Below are 21,146 nucleotides of genomic sequence, written 5' to 3'. Positions count from 1 at the left end.
GCTTTGTTATGGATCTGGGCCCAGAATCACAAAACACTTCTTACGCAAAAACTTAAGAAGCTGCTTAAGAAAACAGATAAGAAGTTCATAAAATAATTTATATGTGCAATTCCTCAACAATATCTTAAGATTTCATGATTTTCTTACAAACTCCTCAAATATCTTCTTACGTGTCTTCTTAAGATGTGTGTTGCTAGGCAACTGATTTACCTAGCTATCTAACTAGCAATGGCAATCATGTTAGCAAATTTCCAACTGAGACTACTGTTCTAAAACATGTTCTTGGGTTTAAAATAATAAATACTGAAACTTTCAGATAAAGTTTGTGAGTAAATTAAACATGTTCAATTGCTTTCATGAGCTTTTCCTCTCACTGCCCTGAGATTAAGACAAGGGTTTAGCTATCTTGGAATTTAAGAACATTTCCAATAACTTTATTTTCAAGAATCTAATTTCTTCTTAACTTTTTGCCTAAGGTGAAACATAAGAAACAGCGCAAGCTTTTTGAGGAATAGCAACTTGGCTTAACTTTCTTCTTAAATCTATAGTTAACAGGCCCTGAAGTGAGGCCATTTGCCATTTCAACATGTATGCTGCTTTGGTTGAGCAGGGGAGCAACAAGCGGGAAAGGAGTGTTGATGATGTAAAAGTGTGTGTCGTTATGTAGCTCCCTTGAAAGCAGAGAAACACGAAGTGGGACCAATTAGCATCAGTTGGCTGGCTCAGTGCTAATCGTTAGGTGGTTGATTTCTGAGTGGTGTATAAACTGAGTGTACAAAACATTCTGAACACCTGCTCTTTCATGACATATTGATGTCACTTGTTAAATCCACTTCAATCAGTGTAGATGAAGGGGAGGAGACATGTTAAATAAGTATTTTAAGCCTTGAGACAATTGAGGCATGAATTGTGTATGTGTGCCATACAGAGGGTGACTGGGTAAGACAAAATAATAATATATGGCAAGATTTATTTACCTTTGAACTGGGTATGGTAGTAGGTGCCAGGGCTGCTGGGTTTTTCATGCTCAACAGATTCTCATGTGTATAAAGAATGGTCCACCACCCAAAGGATATCCAGCCAATTTGACACAACTGGGAAAAGCATTGGAGTCAACATGGGCCAGCATGCCTGTGGAACGCTTTCGACACCTTGTAGAGCCCATGCCCTGACAAATTGAGGCTGTTCTGAGGGCAAATAGGGGTGCAACTCAATATTAGGACGGTGTTCTTAATGTTTTGTACACTCAGTGTATCATTTCTCCTGGCTGAGCATGGACCTGTGCCTGCCTGCTGCCTACCTCTAGATCTCTGTCTGGTGTCAGAGTCAGTGCCTAGCAGTAAATGGCTTACCAGTGACAGCTATCTAGGCCTCCCTGTGGATAAAACATTTTAGCGCTTCATAAATTTCGAACAAGGTTTCAAATCGCAATGGTTTCCACCCTCTCTCTGCTCCAGGGGCTTTGACCCGCAAAGAGATACACTCAAACACACAACCATGCACACACACACACACAAATAAAAAATAAAACCAAACTGACAAAAAATTGTTTAAGTAGGTTACCAATTCAAATGTTTGTAATTATGTGGGAATCCAGTGTCCATAGCTAGGTTTCCATCCAATTGGCGACAGATTTTCAGGTGAATATTCTAAAATCCGCATAAAGAAAATGTGCATTTTCCCACCAGTGTTGTGTTCGCACCAAACTAACTTGTTGAGGATAAAAATCAATGCGATGACAAGTAGTGCACACAAAATTTACTTTTTGGCTTAAGTTTTCATGTCCCAAATAAAAATAAAAAGTTCAATGTGTTTCTATCGCATTTTCAACTCTACCGATAGTTTTGTCACAAAGGTGCCTACTCTCGTCTTGGCACGTGCGCTCTAGCCAACAGCTCTCAGATACAGTGTGGACAGGCTGTGCGGGTAGGCTAGTCTGCATGATGATATTATTATGGACAAGAGCAAGATTTTTTGGGGGGTCAAACGGCAGATCATCATGCCATGACCCTCGATATGAAAGGAGCATAAAGCTCAGCACCATGAACTTTCACCACTCTGTGAAGTTTATCACAACTTATTTAATCTGTATCCTAATAAACTGCATGGTTTTCCGAGTCCAAGTTTACTCTGATATCATGGTTATTATATCAACATTTGTGCACAAAGGTATTTCCACATTTCTCGCATAATACATTTTACAGACACAAAAAGATCCCACCATGTCGAACAAACTAATTATCTGTCGGCATTTATACATTTGTATCGAAACTTCCATATTGATCTACCCTGATTTGAGAGTCTGTTCAGTCCAGAAGTAAGTTGGGATCAAATGGTAGCCACTCTAACTTATCAATTGACCCCATTTACTGTAGAAGGCATTGATGAAAACAACAAACTGGGAGAAAACACAATCCTGTATAACCTGTGGCTCATCCATAATTGTATTTCTATGGCAGAGAGTTGGCCTGAGAGAATCCCTGGCTGTGACTGAGCTCATTCCTTAGTAGGTGATGGAGGCGTTAGCTGAGCATTAGCCTCCTCAGATAGATCAATCTGTCAATGGCAGTCGTACACACAGAGGACAGACGATAGGGATGACTCATGACGCACACCCACACATGCTTTCACAGACACTTAGGGGTATCCTGAGTCTAGCTGCGTGACGCCCATGACTTCCAACAGAGAGGGCTACCCAGGACACTGATTTCTCTCTCTCTATCTCTCCTCCCTCCCTCTATCTCTGATTGATTCTGTGGTACTAGCATCTGCAACATAGCTCCAGGAAGGTTTGAATGTTGTCTATGATGGACCTAGGCTTATTCATTTGTAACGCAGTTAATTATGTTCCCACTTGCCACTGCAGAAATGTGTATTTAATGTTTATGTATTCTAATTGGTTGGTTTAAGTCAGATGTCAATAAGGGGTAATGTCATTGGCTACGCTTGCAGAAAGGGGGAGATTGGAAACGTAAATTCTTGCCAGTCTGTTATTGACATGCAAGCGGTAGGTCATGTTCTGAAATACTGTAATCTGTTTCCATATTTACAATGTGTACATTTCCTAATATATATACATACATACACACCCACGCACATACATATGAGTACGGTACCTGTTAGATATTAGGGGCATCCTGGGATGTGCTTTTCTATGTTATTGTCGAAAGAGTGAGTTAGCTAGCATGCTCTTATTGTAATGGTCACATTAGCTCTCTGCTAATTCACAGTTATTTCCATGCTAACAGATGAATCATGAATCTACAGCCATCAACATATTGTTGTCCTACACATTTAATGTGCCTCCTTGTGTCTATTGTCAGAATAAACACCAATCACCTGGGACCACTGGCTGGACTTTCTTTAAAAACACAACGCAAGAGAGTTACGAAGTACAAACACACCTGTTACACGTTGAAGCCCATCATGATTTGCCCAATAACAAATAAATAACATTGATTGAGAGAAAAAAAAGACTAGTTCTATCAAGGTTGTGCCTGTTTAAATCTTTTAAAATGGAGTGAAAGTCTTATTGCTATGTGTGGGTGTGTAGCTGCTTTAAATACTCAATTGAAAAGAATACATCAAAGTCATATCAAATTGTAATTCATTCCCTTTTGCAGCTGGGGCTGAAGTAGAACCCTTCCTTGTGGCCTATTGATAATACAGCCTCAGACATGAGGAAGAGATCAAAACCAACCTGTTAGTGTGCCAAGTCATTTTAATGAAAAATCCTCTGAAATCATCAATGTGTATAGGTAGGTGTCTTAAATAATTAATCAATAATTGGTGATGTTGTTCATATTTTAGAAACATTAAAATCCCTATTGAATTGATAAAACGTCAAATATGTTCAATATAATATTTGACGGCTTTCTAAAATCCTCTGTCTCAAACATTTCTGCGTTAGAGATCTTTGGCGGTTTATCAAGAGCAATCTGAGCCAATGGCTGAGAAAGAAAACAGATGCAGCACCCATTACATTTATAACACTAGTGACACAAGAAGTCCTTTCTAGTCGTTTCATACAGAAAAAAACACTGTCCAATACAATTCCCAAACAACAAAACGTTCTATTAAACTTGACTCAAAAGCGTTCCACAGGGATACTGGCCCATTCAGTGATACTAGCCCCTTCATCTACACTGATAGAAGTGGATTTAACAAGTGACATCAATAAGGAATCATAGCTTTCACCTGGTCACTCTATGTCATGGAAAGAGCACATGTTCATAATGTTTTGCACACTCAGTCTATACTCTGAAAGCAGAAAATGCCACAATAGTAAATGCCTGGAAAGAAGTACATCAAAGGAGTGTGACATTTTGAAAAGCTTGTATTCTGCGAGAGTACTGAAAATAAATGGGAATAGCGGGGCTCAGTATGGCATATTTCCTCTATTCTACTGAGCCTTATTTACTTTATGTTAGTTTTCTTATATTTTATTATTTCTTATTGTTGTTGCATTGTCAAGAAGGAACGTGCAAGTCAGCATTGTGTTGGACGGTGTATACCATGTGTAACCTGAACATACGACTAATACAACTTGAAACTCAGAAAAGTGACTCAGTTTAGCACCGTGTAGTCATGACAAAGATTGTTTTGATAAGACCAACTGCAGAGAAGTCAAAGGTCCTTGTGGATCTAATCATACTGAGTACCATGTCACTGCACTACTACACCCATTCCTACAGGAGCAGCTCTACATGAGTTACTCTACAAAGGGTTCATCCAACCCAGGTACAACCTTCTCAGAGGCCCCACTAAGGGTCATGCTTCTCATGCCCGAACAACTTCTCTCAAACCTAACCACTTACTAAATAACCACAGGGGTCATTTGTAATTGCCATAATTTTTCATGAGCTGAACCGTAAAGACGAAAGAAGTGACACTGTTCAATAATGTATTATATCCATCTATAATTAACCAAGCTTACTGGAGGGAGAAGAAAAAAGACAAGGCCACTGTCTTTTTCAGTGAGAAGGGGGGAGGATTCTAGTTGGGAATATAAATCCAGAACATTTTATACACACAAACATATCCCCGAACAGATTTACATTTCCTAGATTTGTAAATGTTGTAGATGTTAGATAGCCCAGAGAAGGGCATCCAACCATGAAAAACAAACAAGGAAAATGTTTATGCCAGAGGCAAATGATGCCTGGTGTTAAGACCACATATCTAGCAACTACTGTACTGTAGCTACATGCACCTGGGAATATTCTCAGTATACCATTACTGTGAATGCATGTTTAATTCCTAAGCAACTGAACAGAGCAGTGCATGAAATAATGAATGTATATGTACAGAGAATGATAGCTTAATCATTCCATTAAATACGTGGTATCATAGCACTAGATTGGTCAAATAAAACAATACTGCTAATATGAAAACATCTCATGAAAACCATCATTGAGCAGTAAATCTGAAAGTGTACCACTTGAGAGTAACAACAATCATTTGTAATCTATTATATTATCCATTTACTTCAGTATTGAAATGATGCCAATTAGCATCAATATTCCATAGCACCAAATGGCTCCTCTCTCATTTTAATATGAAAATAACTCTCAATCACGCTGCCATTATGCAACTGCTGTGTTGCGATTGGACGAACATCAGGATGGAATATTTTTGGATGGAATGCTGAGCATGATTATTATCTGCACACAAAACAGCCCCTTGTATTAACACAGAGGTACAGTGTGAAAAAACAATGTTTACATAACACATTTAACATGAAAATGAACATAAATATGAATATTCACACTTTGAGTGAAGCTGATCAATCAAAGGCAGTAGAATTCATCAGCTGACAGGCAGGTGTAATCAGCCATCACAGAGTGCTTTCAGGACTACCGAGGCGCTTCATTTAATTCAACGTGTAATCGATGCTGATGGGACAAACACCAACATGTATGCATGCTTTAACCCCTTACTGCCTCTTTCTTTAATGAATACAGCCACATGTACAGTTTATGTAGTGCATTTGCTTGGAAGTTTACTGTTTAAATTGTGCTTCATCCATGGGTGGTATTGCATATTTTGCCATCGTTTTATCATGAGCTCATCTGACAGACAGACATCGAGAGCAGAAAAAGAGACAGAGAAAATATGGAAATCCAGAGAGACTGGGAGGGTGGATTGATCAACTGGGTCCAAGTATTTTATAGGGCACCCATGTCACGTCTGGTGAGCCAGTGGCCTGTCGTCGGGGCTGCCAGTGGGCATAGGCACACGGGGCAGAGTGGGGCGGGGCGGGCAGCTGCTGCACTGTGACAGGCTCTGTCAGCCAGGAACCCTTGGTAATTAAAGCAGCCCTCTGTGCTATGCCTGGGGGGTGGCCTGGGACCAGGAGCAGAGACAGGGGAGGAAAGGAAACAGGGTAGGGGACAATGAGGGGGGTTATCCAATGTGAGTAAGCATTCTCCTCTTTCTGCCCAGAGGCTATACACAGGGCTTGTACAGGAACTTGCCAAATGACAGTCTCCCAATTTGATTTCATGAATATTAACCAGGACATGACAGAAGGGGCCGTTGTCTGCTCTGCTCACTGGTGATATGCAAAGACAGATCCATTGTATGATGTCAGAGGAGTAGGATATGGTAAAGCGTAGCCCCATGGTGTACCTCTAGATCTAGTTTTATTTTAATGCGTTAAACGGGTGAGAGTGGATGTCTCATTAATAGAGGAGGCAGCGGCAGCATATCTCAGTAGGGAGAATGTCAGCGCTCCAGACGTTGATGTCTGAATTATGCTGCTGATGAACCAACAGGAGGGAGAGAATCTGATGGGGGATTACAGTATATACCAAACTATAGCAGCTCCCTCTGCTGCTACTACAGCTGAATAAAAAGTACCAGGGTAAAAATAATACTGTTTCGTTGCACAATATAAACACTAGAGGGTGGAGAAAGAGTTTATTTCAAATCAAATCACATTTTATTAGTCACATGCGCCGTATACAACAGTGAAATGCCTACTTACAAGCCCCTAACCAACAATGCCGTTTAAATAATAATAATATTAATACGAATAAGAAAAATAAATAAAAGTAACTAAAGAGCAGCAGTAAAATAACAATAGCGAGACTATATACAGGGGGGTACCGGTACAGAGTCACCAGTTAGTCGAGGTAATTGAGGTAATATGTACATGTAGGTAGAGTTATTAAAGTGACTATGCATAGATAATAACAGAGAGTAGCAGTGGTGTAAAGGGGGGGGGGGGGGGAGGGGGGGGGGGTATCCATTTGATTAGATGTTCAGGAGTCTTATGGCTTGGGGGTAGAAGCTGTTTAGAAGCCTCTTGGACCTAGACTTGGTGCTCCGGTACTGCTTGCCGTGCGGTAGCAGAGAGAACAGTCTATGACTAGGGTGGCTGGAGTCTTTGACAATTTTTAGGGCCTTCCTCTAACACCACCTGGTATAGAGGTCCTGGATGGCAGGAAGCTTTGCCCCAGTGATGTACTGGGTCGTACGCCCTACCCTCTGTAGTGCCTTGCGGTCGGAGGCCGAGCAGTTGCCATACCAGTCAGGATGCTCTCGACGGTGCAGCTATAGAACATTTTGAGGATCTGAGGACCCATGCCAAATCTTTTCAGTCCCCTGAGGAGGAATAGGTTTTGTCGTGCCCTCTTCATGACTGTCTTGGTGTGCTTGGACCATGTTAGTTTGTTGGTGATGTGGACACCAAGGAACTTGAAGCTCTCAACCTGTTCCACTGCAGCCCCGTCGATGAGAATGGGGGCGTTCTCGGTCCTCTTTTGCTGTAGTCTACAGGCATTAACCGAGCAAACAATTTGTATATTCAATCAAATGGATGGGAGAAAACAATTGTTGTTACAACTACTCTTATGAGAATACCAAGTTCTTAAAATTGCTCAATGATTGTCCTCCTCAGTGCCCAGACTTTTCTAGGTTGATTCAATCTATCTGTGCCAATGAGGGAATACTAAGGTTTTTTTTGCAAATTTCTCAAGACATTTTGAGTGCAGCATTTTCTTCATATTGGGTAGACTTTCCACAAACAAATTAACAGAAATTAAAAAAACATTATGTATTTATGGCAAGCTGGAGCTAATCCCCTTGTCAAAGCCTGTGAGCGGCAGAGGGAAGAGCAAGGGGGAGTCAATGTGTGTAGACTAAACTAAACCACTGCTACAGGGATAATGCCAAGATGCTAGACCATCTTGATTTAATGACATCCAAGTAGACCAATGCTGGGTGGCAACATTTTAGATGAGGAGGACATGGTCACACTGGACTGTTTGAATAAAGAAAGAAAGAGCTGTGAACCTTTTGAGTATAGTATGCTGAATCTTTCTTATATCCTTTGTCGGATTCCTTTGTACCAGAAATGGTACTGTACAACCAGTTGAAGACAGCGTGATTATGGTGGCCCAGAGGGTGATTGTGTATGGTGTGCTGCACAAGTTTTTGCCATTTCTAATGGTCACATCCATATTGATCAGGCCACACCTCGCCACACCCACCAAACGGGATCAAACACACACTACATGACCAAATGTATGTGGACACCTGCTTGTCGAACAGCTCATTCCAAATACATGGGCATTAATATGGAGTTTGTCCCCCCTTTGCTGCTAATAATAGCCTCCACTCTTCTGGGAAGGCTTTCCACTTGTTTCACACTTGGAACATTGCTGCGGGGACTTGTTTCCATTCAGCCACAAGAGCTGACTGATGTTGGAACATTGCTGCGGGGACTTGCTTCCATTCAGCCTAATTGCCCACTGATGTTGGGCGATTAGGCCTGGCTCGCAGTTGTCTTACCAATTCATCCCAAAGGTGTTCGATGGGGTTGAGGTCAGGACTCTGGACTCTGTGCAGGCCAGTCAAGTCCTTCCACACCGATCGCGACAAACCATTTCTGTATGAACCTCGCTTTGTGCAATTGGAGTATTGTCATGCTGAAACAGGAAAGGGCCTTCCCCAAACTGTTGCCACAAAGTTGGAAGCACAGAATCATCTAGAATGTCATTGTATGCTGTATAGTTAAGATTTCCCTTCACTGGGACTAAGGGGCCTAGCCAGAACCATGAAAAACAGCCCCAGACCATTATTTCTCCTCCACCAAAGAGTTGGCACGATGCATTGGGGCAGGTAGTGTTCCCCTGGCATCCGCCAAACCCAGATTTGTTCATTGGACTGCCAGGTGAAGCGTGATTCATCACTCCAGAGAACGTGTTTCCACTGCTCCAGAGTCCAATGACGGCAAGCTTTACACCACTCCAGCCGACATTTGGCATTGCGCATGATGATCTTAGACACTCGGTCTCCTGAGTGGCACTGGTCAAAGGCACTGCATCTCAGTGCTAGAGTTGTCACTACAGACCCTGGTTCGATTCCAGGCTGTATCACAACTAGCCGTGATTGGGAGTCCCATTCGGGCGGCGCACAATTGGCCCAGCATCGTCTGGGTTAGGGTTTGGCCGGGGTAGGCTGTCATTGTAAATAAGAATTTGTTCTTAACTGACTTGCCTAGTTAAATAAAGGTTAAATAAATAAATAAATAAATAAATAAAAGACTTGTGTGCGGCTGCTCAGCCATGGAAACCCATTTCATGAAGCTCCTGTCGAACAGTCATTGTTCTGACGTGGCTTCCAGAGGCAGTTTGAAACTCGGCAGTGAGTGCTGCAACCGAGGACAGACTATTTTACCGCTCTACATGGTTCAGTACTTGGCGGTCCCATTCTTTGAGCTTGTTTGGCCTTTGAACTTGTGTGGCTGAGCTGTTGTTGCTCCTAGAAGTTTCCACTAACAGCACTTACAGTTGACCGGGGAAGCTCTAGCAGGGCAGAAATTTGATGAACTGACTTGTTGGAAAGGTGGCACATTATGACGGTGCCACATTGAAACTCACTGAGTTCTTCAGTAAACCCATTCTAATACCAATGTTTGTCTATGGAGATTGCATGGCTGCATGGCTGAAATAGCCAAATCCACAAATTTGAAGGGGTGTCAACATACATTTGTACATATAGTGTACCTCAAAGGCTGTTAAAGAACGCAGCATTTTGGGGAAATGTGTCGTTCAGTACAAACCATCACGTAACGTAGCAAGCGTTAAACTGAACTGAACACACCCTAGGTCAAGAAGAGCACATGGGCTCAACAGTATTTTGACAGGTGACCCTGCTTAGCTTCCTCACACAGAGTTAGAGTAATTCAGTTTATTACATACTGTTGATAGTGCAGTTTGAGGGTTATTTAGATGGTGGATGGATGGATGACTATCTATGTAGACAAACACTGGAAGGAGACAGATTACACATCTGCAGAATGAATGATGGACTGACCACAGTTACTGCCATCCATGAACTCAACTACCTCCTGTTCTCCTCCAACAACTAATCTAAATCTGACCAATCAGAATAGAACAAAGTAGTTGCTAGGTAGATAAGCAATTACTGTTACAATTCCAAACAATTGATTCTCCACTTTTTAGAACTACACAACGGTGACTTTGAAAATAATATCTCTCCGAAAATGAATTATGCACTATTGATATTATTAGCAGTTACTCAAATAGTATTTTGTAATGGGTCCCCATCTTACAACACGACAGGTCTGGCCGTGAGGTGTTTCTTGTTGGTCAGATATTGTTTTTACATCAGCCTCACATACTGGGGATAGCATGTACTGGTCAACACTCTGTCACCAAACAGTAAGGTGCAGGGACATCAATGATGTTGTCATGCATATATACATCATTGCCAACCTGCATGCTCGCTATGGGAACAGGATCTTCCAGAGTGGTGGCAAATGTAGACATACAGTGTAGAGGAGAAATTCGAGAGAAATGTAAAATAGGTGAACAGGTGATGCCCAGGTGATCATAAATCATGTAGGAAATGTAAAATATGTTGCAGACGCCCCATTTATTGTTAGACAGTGATGTAACACTAATTGAGAAACCAACAGAAGTGATGTCATCACATATTGTTGTTACTTCCATTGATCCACATTCCACTGTTGTCAAAGAGAATTCAGTCATGAACAGCTGGCGTTGTGAAGTGTGTCAGTGCTGTCACAACAGCTGGCTCCTGTCATCTTATTAGCTGCCCCATAACCAGGCCTCTTTAAATATGCTATGTGCCACACTCACTTAAATACTCCAGACCTATTTGACAATCTTTATAGACATATTATATTAAACATTTATCACATCCAATCCGTAAAGCAAAAATATGTATTTAACACTAAGGAGCACAGCATGTGTTCCCTAAAGAACCCCCCAGCCAACCTGCCCCCTCCTCTCTCTTCTCAGTCACTACCCTTGCTTTCTTTGTTATCCCCCTTCCTCACTACACACCATCCCTCCAAAAAATGTAATGTTCCTCCTCTCCTCTAGGGTTGTCCCTTTCTCCTGTGTGTTCGCTGTGTGACAGGGAACGTTAGCTCTGTAAAGCCAGCCAGCCAGCCAAGCAGAAGCAAATGTATTCAGAGCATTTAGTACTCCGGATTAATCGAATTATAATTTAATCATCTGATCAAACAGCAATTAGCATAATCACTTCTGGGGAAAGGCTGATAGAGAGAGAGGGAAAGCAACACATAATAAAGCTCAGGCTAGCAACACTCTAATGAGACATTTACCAACATTCACAAAGTTACTGATTCCTGGGGACTCTTTAAATATGAACCACCTCTTTTTAAAGGTGCAACTCTGCATATTAAAACATCAAATTGGTGACTGATCCAAATTCATTTGAATACACGCTCATTCATACACTGTGGTTTGTGTCTCTTTCTCTGTATTCTGAAATTAGATATGAAGTTCGAACATTGTGAACACAAACAGTATTTGCATCTTACAGAATGACTGATTGAGAAGTTTAGCTGTGATAAGGACATAGATTAAACACTAAGAAAGGTAAAAGAGTGTAGATCAATAAGACAAAGGGAAGCATATGAAATGTGAGCAACCTGCCAAGCTCAAAGAGATCCAGGGACACACCATGAGAGTCACCAAGGTGATCCATCCATACAGTACCAGAGCAAACATATGCATTGGGCATATAGGGATCCATCCAGTTAATTCCCATGGCTGTGTAGTTCAAAGCATGAGCATTTGGGTACTAGATTAAGTGACCGATTAATTCTGTCCCTCAAAAATGATATGTGATCTTTGTGACTTTGTGAATAGTTATCGTTACTCTTTGTATATGTATTCCTCATGCTGTTACTTTTCTATTATTTCTCTTTTCTCTCTGCATTGTTGGAAAGGGCCCGTAAGTAAGCATTTCACTGTTAGTCTACATCTGTTGTTTACACACTTCCAACATCTGTCCTGTTCACTGGACTCTTATGAGTTGCACTACATCCTACTTGAGCTCTATATACACACCACTCATATACAGTAGTCCTAATCCAACATACAGTATGTGCATTAGACATAGGTAGAATGTTAGTGCATGTATTTATTTTGTCAGTGTTCTCTAAAAACTGCTTTAGCCTCATTGTTCCTTCACCATGCCACTTTTCTAAGTGCTCAGCCTTTTAAAATAACATTACATAAAATAACATGTCATGTCTTTGCCAGGTTGATCAAACATGTAAATCTGTGTGTGTGTTTTTTTTCCCCAGCCGATGCTAAACAGTATAGTTAACATTTTAATGTGAAAGACATTTACATGGTGCTCATGCAATTATATTGTTCTGATTCAGCAGAATCCTTAAGGATACACAGTCTGATTTGTAATTAGATTTTACATTCAGTGAAACATACCACCACCCCTGTGAGTCTCCCATGCCCCATTACTAATTAGACTGCAAGACGGCTGCTGAACATCTTTAGTAGGCATCTTCATTATGGAGTCAGTATGTGTGAACTGGGAGATCCATTATTACACATCAGGGTCTCCATCATCAGACATTACCATTAGTAACAGTTCCTCAGGAATAACAACAACGCAGCCATTCACACTTTTCACCAGCAAACACCCTCTCAAAGGGGAACTACTCTAGAGAACAATTGACCTTAAACAAGTGCAGAATTCATGTTTGAACTAAACTCACATTTACTTCTCAAATATGTATCTATCAATGCATACAGAGCGACTATATTTTATTGCCTTACTGTACACATTTTCATAGGTAGGTCAACCGTGCTGCTCGGATACCTAGTTGCCTGTTGGGTCATTCCATTTGATTTCAATCACTTTTTGAACGCACCCCATTTGATTTGAAATAAACTTTTTATACATTGTTGCACATGGTAGAAGTGTTCAGAAAGTAACTTTTTGTACCTGACTGACCAAACATTTAAGTGTGCTCAAAGCATACCCCACCTTACCATGAGACCCTCATATCTTCATCACTGGAAAAGATAAACAGTTGAGTTTGCTATAATTTCCCCTCCTCTCCCTGTAACTATTCCCCAGGTCGTTGCTGTAAATGCAAATGTATTCTCAGTCAACTTACCTGGTAAAATAAGGGTTAAATAAATACAATTACAAACAAGATTGTCAAATTGTTATATCATTTCTTGAAAAAATTTTTTTTTCAACTTTTAACGTTTAATATCAATTATGTAGTTTAGACCCTATTTTACATCCTCTGAGGTGTTTGTGTTGTGTCCGCCATTGGTTGAGACACAGCATACTCTTGAGTGTGGGTGTCATGTTTTGGCTGAAAATTGTTTTTTCGAGAAATTATAAAATAGTTTGACAACTCTGTTTGTAAGCTTTTAAATTATATCAAACTCAACTGTTTATCTTTTCCAGTGATGAAGACATGGATGTCTCATGGTAGGGTGGGGTATGAAAAACTTTGAGCACATCTGTCTCATAAATGTTATGTCATTCAAGTTCGAAAAGTCACTTTCTTACCACTTCTACCATGGGCAAATATGGATTGAGCATTTTGAACCTCGGCAAGACGGAGCTGCTCTTTCTCCAGGGGAAGGACTGCCCGTTCCATGATCTCGCCATCACGGTTGACAACTCCATTGTGTCCTCCTCCTAGAGTGCTAAGAGCCTTGGCGTGACCCTGGACAACACCCTGTCGTTCTCCGCTAACATCAAGGCGGTGACCCGATCCTGTAGATTCATGCTCTACAACATTCGCAGAGTACGACCCTGCTTTACACAGGAAGCGGCACAGGTCCTAATCCAGGCACTTGTCATCTCCCGTCTGGATTACTGCAACTCGCTGTTGGCGGGGCTCCCTGCCTGTGCCATTAAACCCCTACAACTCATCCAGAACGCCGCAGCCCGTCTGGTGTTCAACCTTCCCAAGTTCTCTCACGTCACCCTGCTCCTCCGCACACTCCACTGGCTTCCAGTTGAAGCTCGCATCTGCTACAAGACCATGGTGCTTGCCTACGGAGCTGTGAGGTGAACGGCACCTCCGTACCTTCAGGCTCTGATCAGTCTCTACACCCAAACAAGGGCACTGCATTCATCCACCTCTGGCCTGCTGGCCCCCCTACCTCTGCGGAAGCACAGTTCCCGCTCAGCCCAGTCAAAACTGTTCGCTGCTCTGGCACCCCAATGGTGGAACAAGCTCCCTCACGACGCCAGGACAGCGGAGTCAATCACCACCTTCCGGAGACACCTGAAACCCCACCTCTTTAAGGAATACCTGGGATAGGATAAAGTAATCCTTCTAACCGACCCCCCCCCCCCAAAAAAAAAAAAGATATAGATGTACTATTGTAAAGTGGTTGTTCCACTGGATATCATAAGGTGAATGCACCAATTTGTAAGTCACTCTGGATAAGAGCGTCTGCTAAATGACGTAAATGTAAAAGCGGTGTGGTCAAAAAGTGATTGAAATCAAATGGAACGACCCTGTTCCCTAACTGGAAATAATAAAACAAATAATACTGATTTAGATTTAGATCTAAGTCCTCCTCAATTGCCAACATGAGGCCACTGCTACCAAAAGACAGTAAGTCTTAAAGATCTTTAAATAGATATGGAGGATTCAAGGGCATAAGTCTTACAAGAGGAGCACCTCACTATACTGGAACAGATGGATCTCTAAATCAGTGTGCTGCCTTAATTGCCCCCAGCATATTAACTCCCCTAAAACACAGGTTCCTCCTCTCAGCCAAGTTTAGTCAAATCAATCTGCCCCCAGTCTCCATTGCATTTTCCTTCTCATGTTCCTAATGTGTTGTCATGCTAGTGATGTTGGCAGCTATTTAGATGCCCTACGAGGACTATCTTTTCTGAAAATGATTTTGTACATAGAGTCATGCCTCGACAATGAGAAAGGGCATTTTGATTGAGATAGAAATGTGTACATGAGAAGTGTACATGACCTATTGACCTTAGTGTAAATGTTAATTTATTGAAGACAAAAGAAGGTGTAGGCCATCTCAAACAGCCTTGCTCAGGTTTGTCTCTCAATCATTGTGCTGAAATCTATGGTTTGCACCTCAGTCACTCCTTTGCGTCATGCCATCTCAAGCAGCCCTCCGCCATAGTGGTGTCCAAAAAGCTGCCCAGTCATTCTGAACGGAGGCGAATGACTGTTTTGTCTAAATTACACTATAGTGGCCTGGAAATACATTGACATGGCAAATATTTAGTAGGAAACAACTTTGCCATGATTATCATGTTGTCAATTTTACTTTAGACAGATGGCAATGTCGTCATTAGCTAGCAAAGTTGGTAAAAAATAGCTAGTAATGCTAACGTTAGCTAGCTAAAATTCGGTGCTCTCCCTTCAATCTTAGTTAGCTAGCTAACATTATACTGCATCTAAAGTCAATCTTTCAAAGGGTTTTCCTACTAATTATTTGGCTCCTTTTGAATTGTCATTGTATTTCCAAGCCACTGTAATGCACTTTTGATGAAATCTTCATCAGCGCTCGTTGACAATGCATTGAGCAGAATGCTCAGCCGGGCATCAGTCCTGAAATGAATGTTCAAAACAATTGTGACGAAACGTGCAACACATGAATAATGGCCCTATGTGAGCTGCCTCGCCGCATAATGTATTTAAAAACAGAATTGGAGCTTGGATTGGTTTTGCCTTAAGGCATCTTTTAGAGAGCAAAATCCTCAGCCATCTAAATATAACTATTATAGCCTACTTTATCTCTTAATTACATTTCAATTTGAATAAAAATTATAACAGGTAACCCACAGTACACAAAATAAATACATATTTTAATTTCCATATTGCATTATTAATTCATGTTTTATAAATGCTTTAATGGTTCAAAATAAAATCCCAATATCTTAGGATAATATGGATAAATGGAGTTAAAATGAGAGCACAATGTCTAAATAGGCCAGAATAAAAATTAAAAGAAGGCTTAAAAATATCATACCTGTAGAATTTTGTATTTGGAGGCTAATTACAACAGAGAAAACTAATCTACTGACCCAGTTCCCTCAAAAATTATATTGTGCAATTTAGGTATAATTCCCTCAATTATCATTATGCCAGAATATTCTAAATAAGGGCACAGGAAGTGGCTGGGCCCTTATCAAGCAATTTCCGGTCACCCACCCAGTGTATAGCCTTATTTAGTCAAACTCACACTTTCCTGACACCCATAATGGAGGTTTCCATAGAGACAGGCCAGTGAACATGTGATAGACCTGTAGATTTAGGAATTTGAATATGAATTTGGTATTTAGAATAGTAATTTAATAGGATCTCCATAGACAAACCTAACTCTAAAAAGCAACAATTAACTACAAGGTCGTTCATTCTGCCATTGCCAGCTCAGCTCAGTCAATACAGACCTCATCATTATCATGATAATAGCCATCTTCAGAAATCCAACCACAGAATACAATGAAATACAGTGCAGCGAAATAAAACAAGATTCCAGCTCCAATTGCATTCTATACCCATCGTCCAAAAAGGCATAACATAGATAACAATAGAACAACACAGAAGGGTGAAGCCATTTCCAAATAATAAAATAAATGTTTGCATGTACCCTCTATTCTATTCTTATATTAGGTTGCCAATATAAGGCTTCTGAGACTATATATGGATCCAGCCTGGCCTGACAGTTGATCTAATGTCACGGCACAATTATAATGATTAATCATGAATCCTTATTGTTATTTTATGAGTTTCCACAGAAGACAGTGTGAGTGAGGGAGATACCATTTTATGTGGAGTAGAGATGGAATAGCCTAACCTGGATGTCAATAAGCAGCTGACCGAGAATAGCCTTACAAGGAAAAAGGGAAGATAGTCAAATATGTATCATTTAAGATTATTTTGGGGGGAGGGGAGTGGAGTGAAACAAGGAACTAGAAAGGAACCACTGATTTTCTTGCCAAGTGGGTTGGGTTCACCTTGTCACATCTGCGTTGGTATAAAATGAATATCCCTCAATGTGCTAAAATGGGTTAATCCCAAACCTCCAATGCCCCCTTTTTGCCTGATGCGGTAAATTCAGCGACCCTCTACGACATAACCACAACCAGAGGTTCTACCCGGTTTACTTAAAATATCTGCAACGCCCCCATCTTGTCAGCTTGTACAGTTTGTAAGAAGATATATTTTCTTTCCATTTCCCCCCTTTCTTCAACCTCTCTGTTTTCTCAGTCTCCATCTCCCCCTTTCCATACACACCCAGCCTTGTCATAACCCCCTTCCTGGGGAAGGGATTATATCCAGTAAATAATGGTTTATTTGATCCTGTGAAAGTAATAAATTGTATACATTTACTGCTTTCACCGATCAGCTTCACATTGCAGATTCATTGATTTATGAAAGCACACACAGTACACAAATACACACACACACACACACACACACACACACACACACACACACACACACACACACACACACACACACACACACACACACACACACACACACACACACACACACACACCTTTTAAGTGAATGCATAGAGAAAGTCTTTCTGTAATTTCTTGGTCCTTTTAATATTTGAGGTTGCAAATCAATATGAATTGATCACATGAAAGGAGACAGTATAATTCTGTGTGTAATATTCTATAATATCATTGTTTTTTATTTCTGTTACATGATATATGGACTGCAAGCTCTTTCAAATCTATTTACCAGCATTAATCTCAAGAAGAAATTACAAAAAAAATTATATTTGTCTGCAGTGTCTACAGGGGTGCCTTTCCCTTTTGCATCATTATCAGGTTCTGGTGGCTTAAATTTTTTTTTATCTCCTTTGTACACAATTATTGTTTCTTTACAAGTCTTCATTTGTCTACACCCCTGTGAAACGGGCTAGAAATGTATCTCATTGTTTAATGAAAACTTTAATGAAAACTAATGCATTTATTCAAAATCAATGTACTATTTTAATCTAATATCACACATCTCTAAGGAAAGAGTAAAATGATAGGCTACATGATCAAGCTTTTACATGTGTCTAATAGCCTTTCGAATTTGAATACCCTATATTGAACTTGAAAATATACAACTCTAAATAAATAGCTTGGATGGGGGAGGGGAAGGGGGTTAAACCAAATTTCCAGTATATAAAATACGTCAGTCATTATTGAGGCCCATGCTACTACTGACTGACATAGCCTACCGGCATAAACATCCAGGCATGTAAAAAATTATTAAATTCGATGTAGTAATTGCAACTGACAACAATTAAGGTTTTAACCTTAAGGTCACGTCTACTTTATCAAGCCTCTCACGAACATCAATGTTTTTCCTCAGCAATCAATGAAATATGCAATTGAAGAATGAAGGAATCATAAAAAATATGTTCTTTGCCTTAACACAATTTATGTGAATCTATCAAATATTGACCAATGATGTGGCGTATAGTTAAAATAGATGAAAGCACATTTCACTCCCGTTCCTCTCTCCCTAGCACTGTTGGCACCCATAAATTGTCACACAGGTGACCTCCACCCCCCTCATCTACTTTACATTCCTCACTGAATTACTGACATAACTAATGAACATTAAAATTAGCAAATTAAACTTACCATTTAAGATGCTCTGGAAAAAGATAACAGCCAATATCCACATGCCCTGCTCCGTTCAATCCCCCCAAGCTATGCTTTCTCGTCTTCCTCCGCACACTTTGACAGCTGCTTTCCTATAATTATGTTTTGTGTGGCAGGTGTAATGTTAAACATTTGCTACTAGCTTGTAGTAACCAGTCCAACTCTCTGCTGATAATAATGTCTTTACCGTCTCCTCCTTTTTTCTCTATAACGCCCTCCCTGGTGCTCTCGTAGCCTACTCTTCCTCTCCCCTTTTCAGACCCCTCTTTGAGCTTGGAGGATATGTGCCTCTCTGATTGTCTTGGTTAAAGCTGTGATATCCGACTCTACGCAGCTCTACGCTGGTCCTCCGTGCATTGCTACTTCCCCTGCTCTTCAAAGGGATGCTCGAGGGGGCTACAGTGATCGCCTGCAGCCCAGGTGTGATGCTGAGTCAGGGTAGTGGCACGCGGGCAACCTTAGTTACTAAAATAAATCTCCGGGTGTGAAACGGGGACACCTAAACAATAACGATGTGGAATCCACAAAAACGCATCTTAAAAAGAAAACTGAAAAATAAAATCAGGTTTGGAATCAAAATGTGACAAATAAAATAACTTAAAATAAAGAGTCAATGTTCAGTTCAATAAGAATGAAAACCCAATCCGGATGAGCTGAAGTCAGACCATCTTCACCACCTCTCTCCGTCCAGCAAGAGGCAAGCACGCGCATCTTCCCACTGCCCTTTTAATCGCATTGGTCCATGCGCTAACCCTCGCTGCCTCAGAGCATTACAGAATAACCCTCTCCCCTGCCTTTGCAGCCGCTTTAATTCCTCATTGCCTTAAAGGAGCAGAGGCGATAGATAGCCAGTCCTCCTAGGCGCTAGGTGAGAGCATATACAGTAAGGAGGGGGATTTTGCAGTTAAAGAAGGCGCACCTGAAGAGCCGGTTAACAAGGAGAACATTTTACGCACAGTGTTATACAGGCACAAAGTGCGTGCGTAAATAAGTGTTACTTTTATTAAGGTAAACTAGGAACTTGACTAGAAACGTATTTTCTATACAGGAAAGGTACACATGATTACGCCTTCAAAATGTTCTTGACTCAAGGTTCTTGAGTTTTTTGAAATGATATGTTTGTGGGAAATAATTTCATAAAAAATATTATTTTTCAATGGAGTTGAAATTAATCATTCACACATCTAGCATTAGGTTGGTAAAATGAATGTAAAATATGTCATGATATCTTTGTGAAACAAATGAAAAAAGTAATTTTTTTCTTAATTTATTTACTCTATTTTGGGTTGGCATTACATTTTGGCATTTTGTTGAAATAGGCTATCATTCAATATTTAATTCTAACATCAACAATTATTACCACAATTGTTTTGATGGGGAATTCTAACTGGATTTGGTGCATTTTACATTGACCTGCCTCTGGTCCTTTCCCCACCCAGCCTCTGCCCAGGAGCAGGCCCTGTCTGATAATCTTCCAAAACCATCAGACCTGCCTTAAGAGGCCATTCACTGCAAACAGAGGACCTGTCTGTCAGCATCTGTCTGCAGCCACACATTCAGGACCAGCCCCTATCCCTCTCCAGGCCCTATCCCTCTCCAGGCATATATAATGTATGTACAGTTGAAGTCAGAAGTTTACATACACTTAGGTTGGAGTCATTAAAACTCATTTTTCTACCACTCCACAAATTTCTTGTTAACAAACTATAGTTTTGGCGAGTCAGTTCGGACATCTACTTTGTGCATGACACAAGTAATTTTTCCCCAAATTGTTTACAGACAAATTATTTCACTTACAATTCACTGTATCACAATTCCAGTGGGTCAGAAGTTTACATACACTAAGTTGACTGTGCCTTTAAACAGATTGGAAAATTACAGAAAATGATGTCATGGCTTTAGAAGCTTCTGATAGGCTAACTGACATCATTTGAGTCAATTGGAGGTGTACCTGTGGATGTATTTCAAGGCCTACCTTCAAACTCAGTGCCTCTTTGCTTGACATCGTGGGAAAATGAAAAGAAATCAGCCAAGACCTCAGAAAGAAAATTGTAGACCTCCACAAGTCTGGTTCATCCTTGGGAGCAATTTCCAAATGCCTGAAGGTACCACGTTCATCTGTACAAACAATAGTATGCAAGTATAAACACCATGGGACCACGCAGCCGCCATACCGCTCAGGAAGG

The 21,146-nt window shown here is 40.7% G+C and overlaps 1 protein-coding gene across 1 annotated transcript in view; it reads right to left on the bottom strand.

Annotated features, from left to right (window-relative positions):
• LOC106612992 (cell adhesion molecule DSCAM) overlaps nucleotides 1-19,743 on the bottom strand; it is a 171,420-nt gene extending 151,677 nt beyond the window's left edge. The window contains exon 1 of the mRNA XM_014214775.3: nucleotides 18,940-19,743. Within this exon, the coding sequence (XP_014070250.2) occupies nucleotides 18,940-18,982 (43 nt within the window). The 5' untranslated portion in view covers nucleotides 18,983-19,743. The remainder of the gene's footprint in view (nucleotides 1-18,939) is intronic.
• Between the last annotated feature and the right edge of the window lie 1,403 nt (nucleotides 19,744-21,146).

This window comes from Salmo salar, chromosome 09 (genome assembly GCF_965601325.2).
Source record: "Salmo salar chromosome 09, fSalSal1, whole genome shotgun sequence".
NCBI classification, from domain to species: domain Eukaryota; kingdom Metazoa; phylum Chordata; class Actinopteri; order Salmoniformes; family Salmonidae; genus Salmo; species Salmo salar.
Note: the sequence above shows the minus strand (reverse complement) of the source record. Positions and strands in the feature narration are given on the sequence as shown.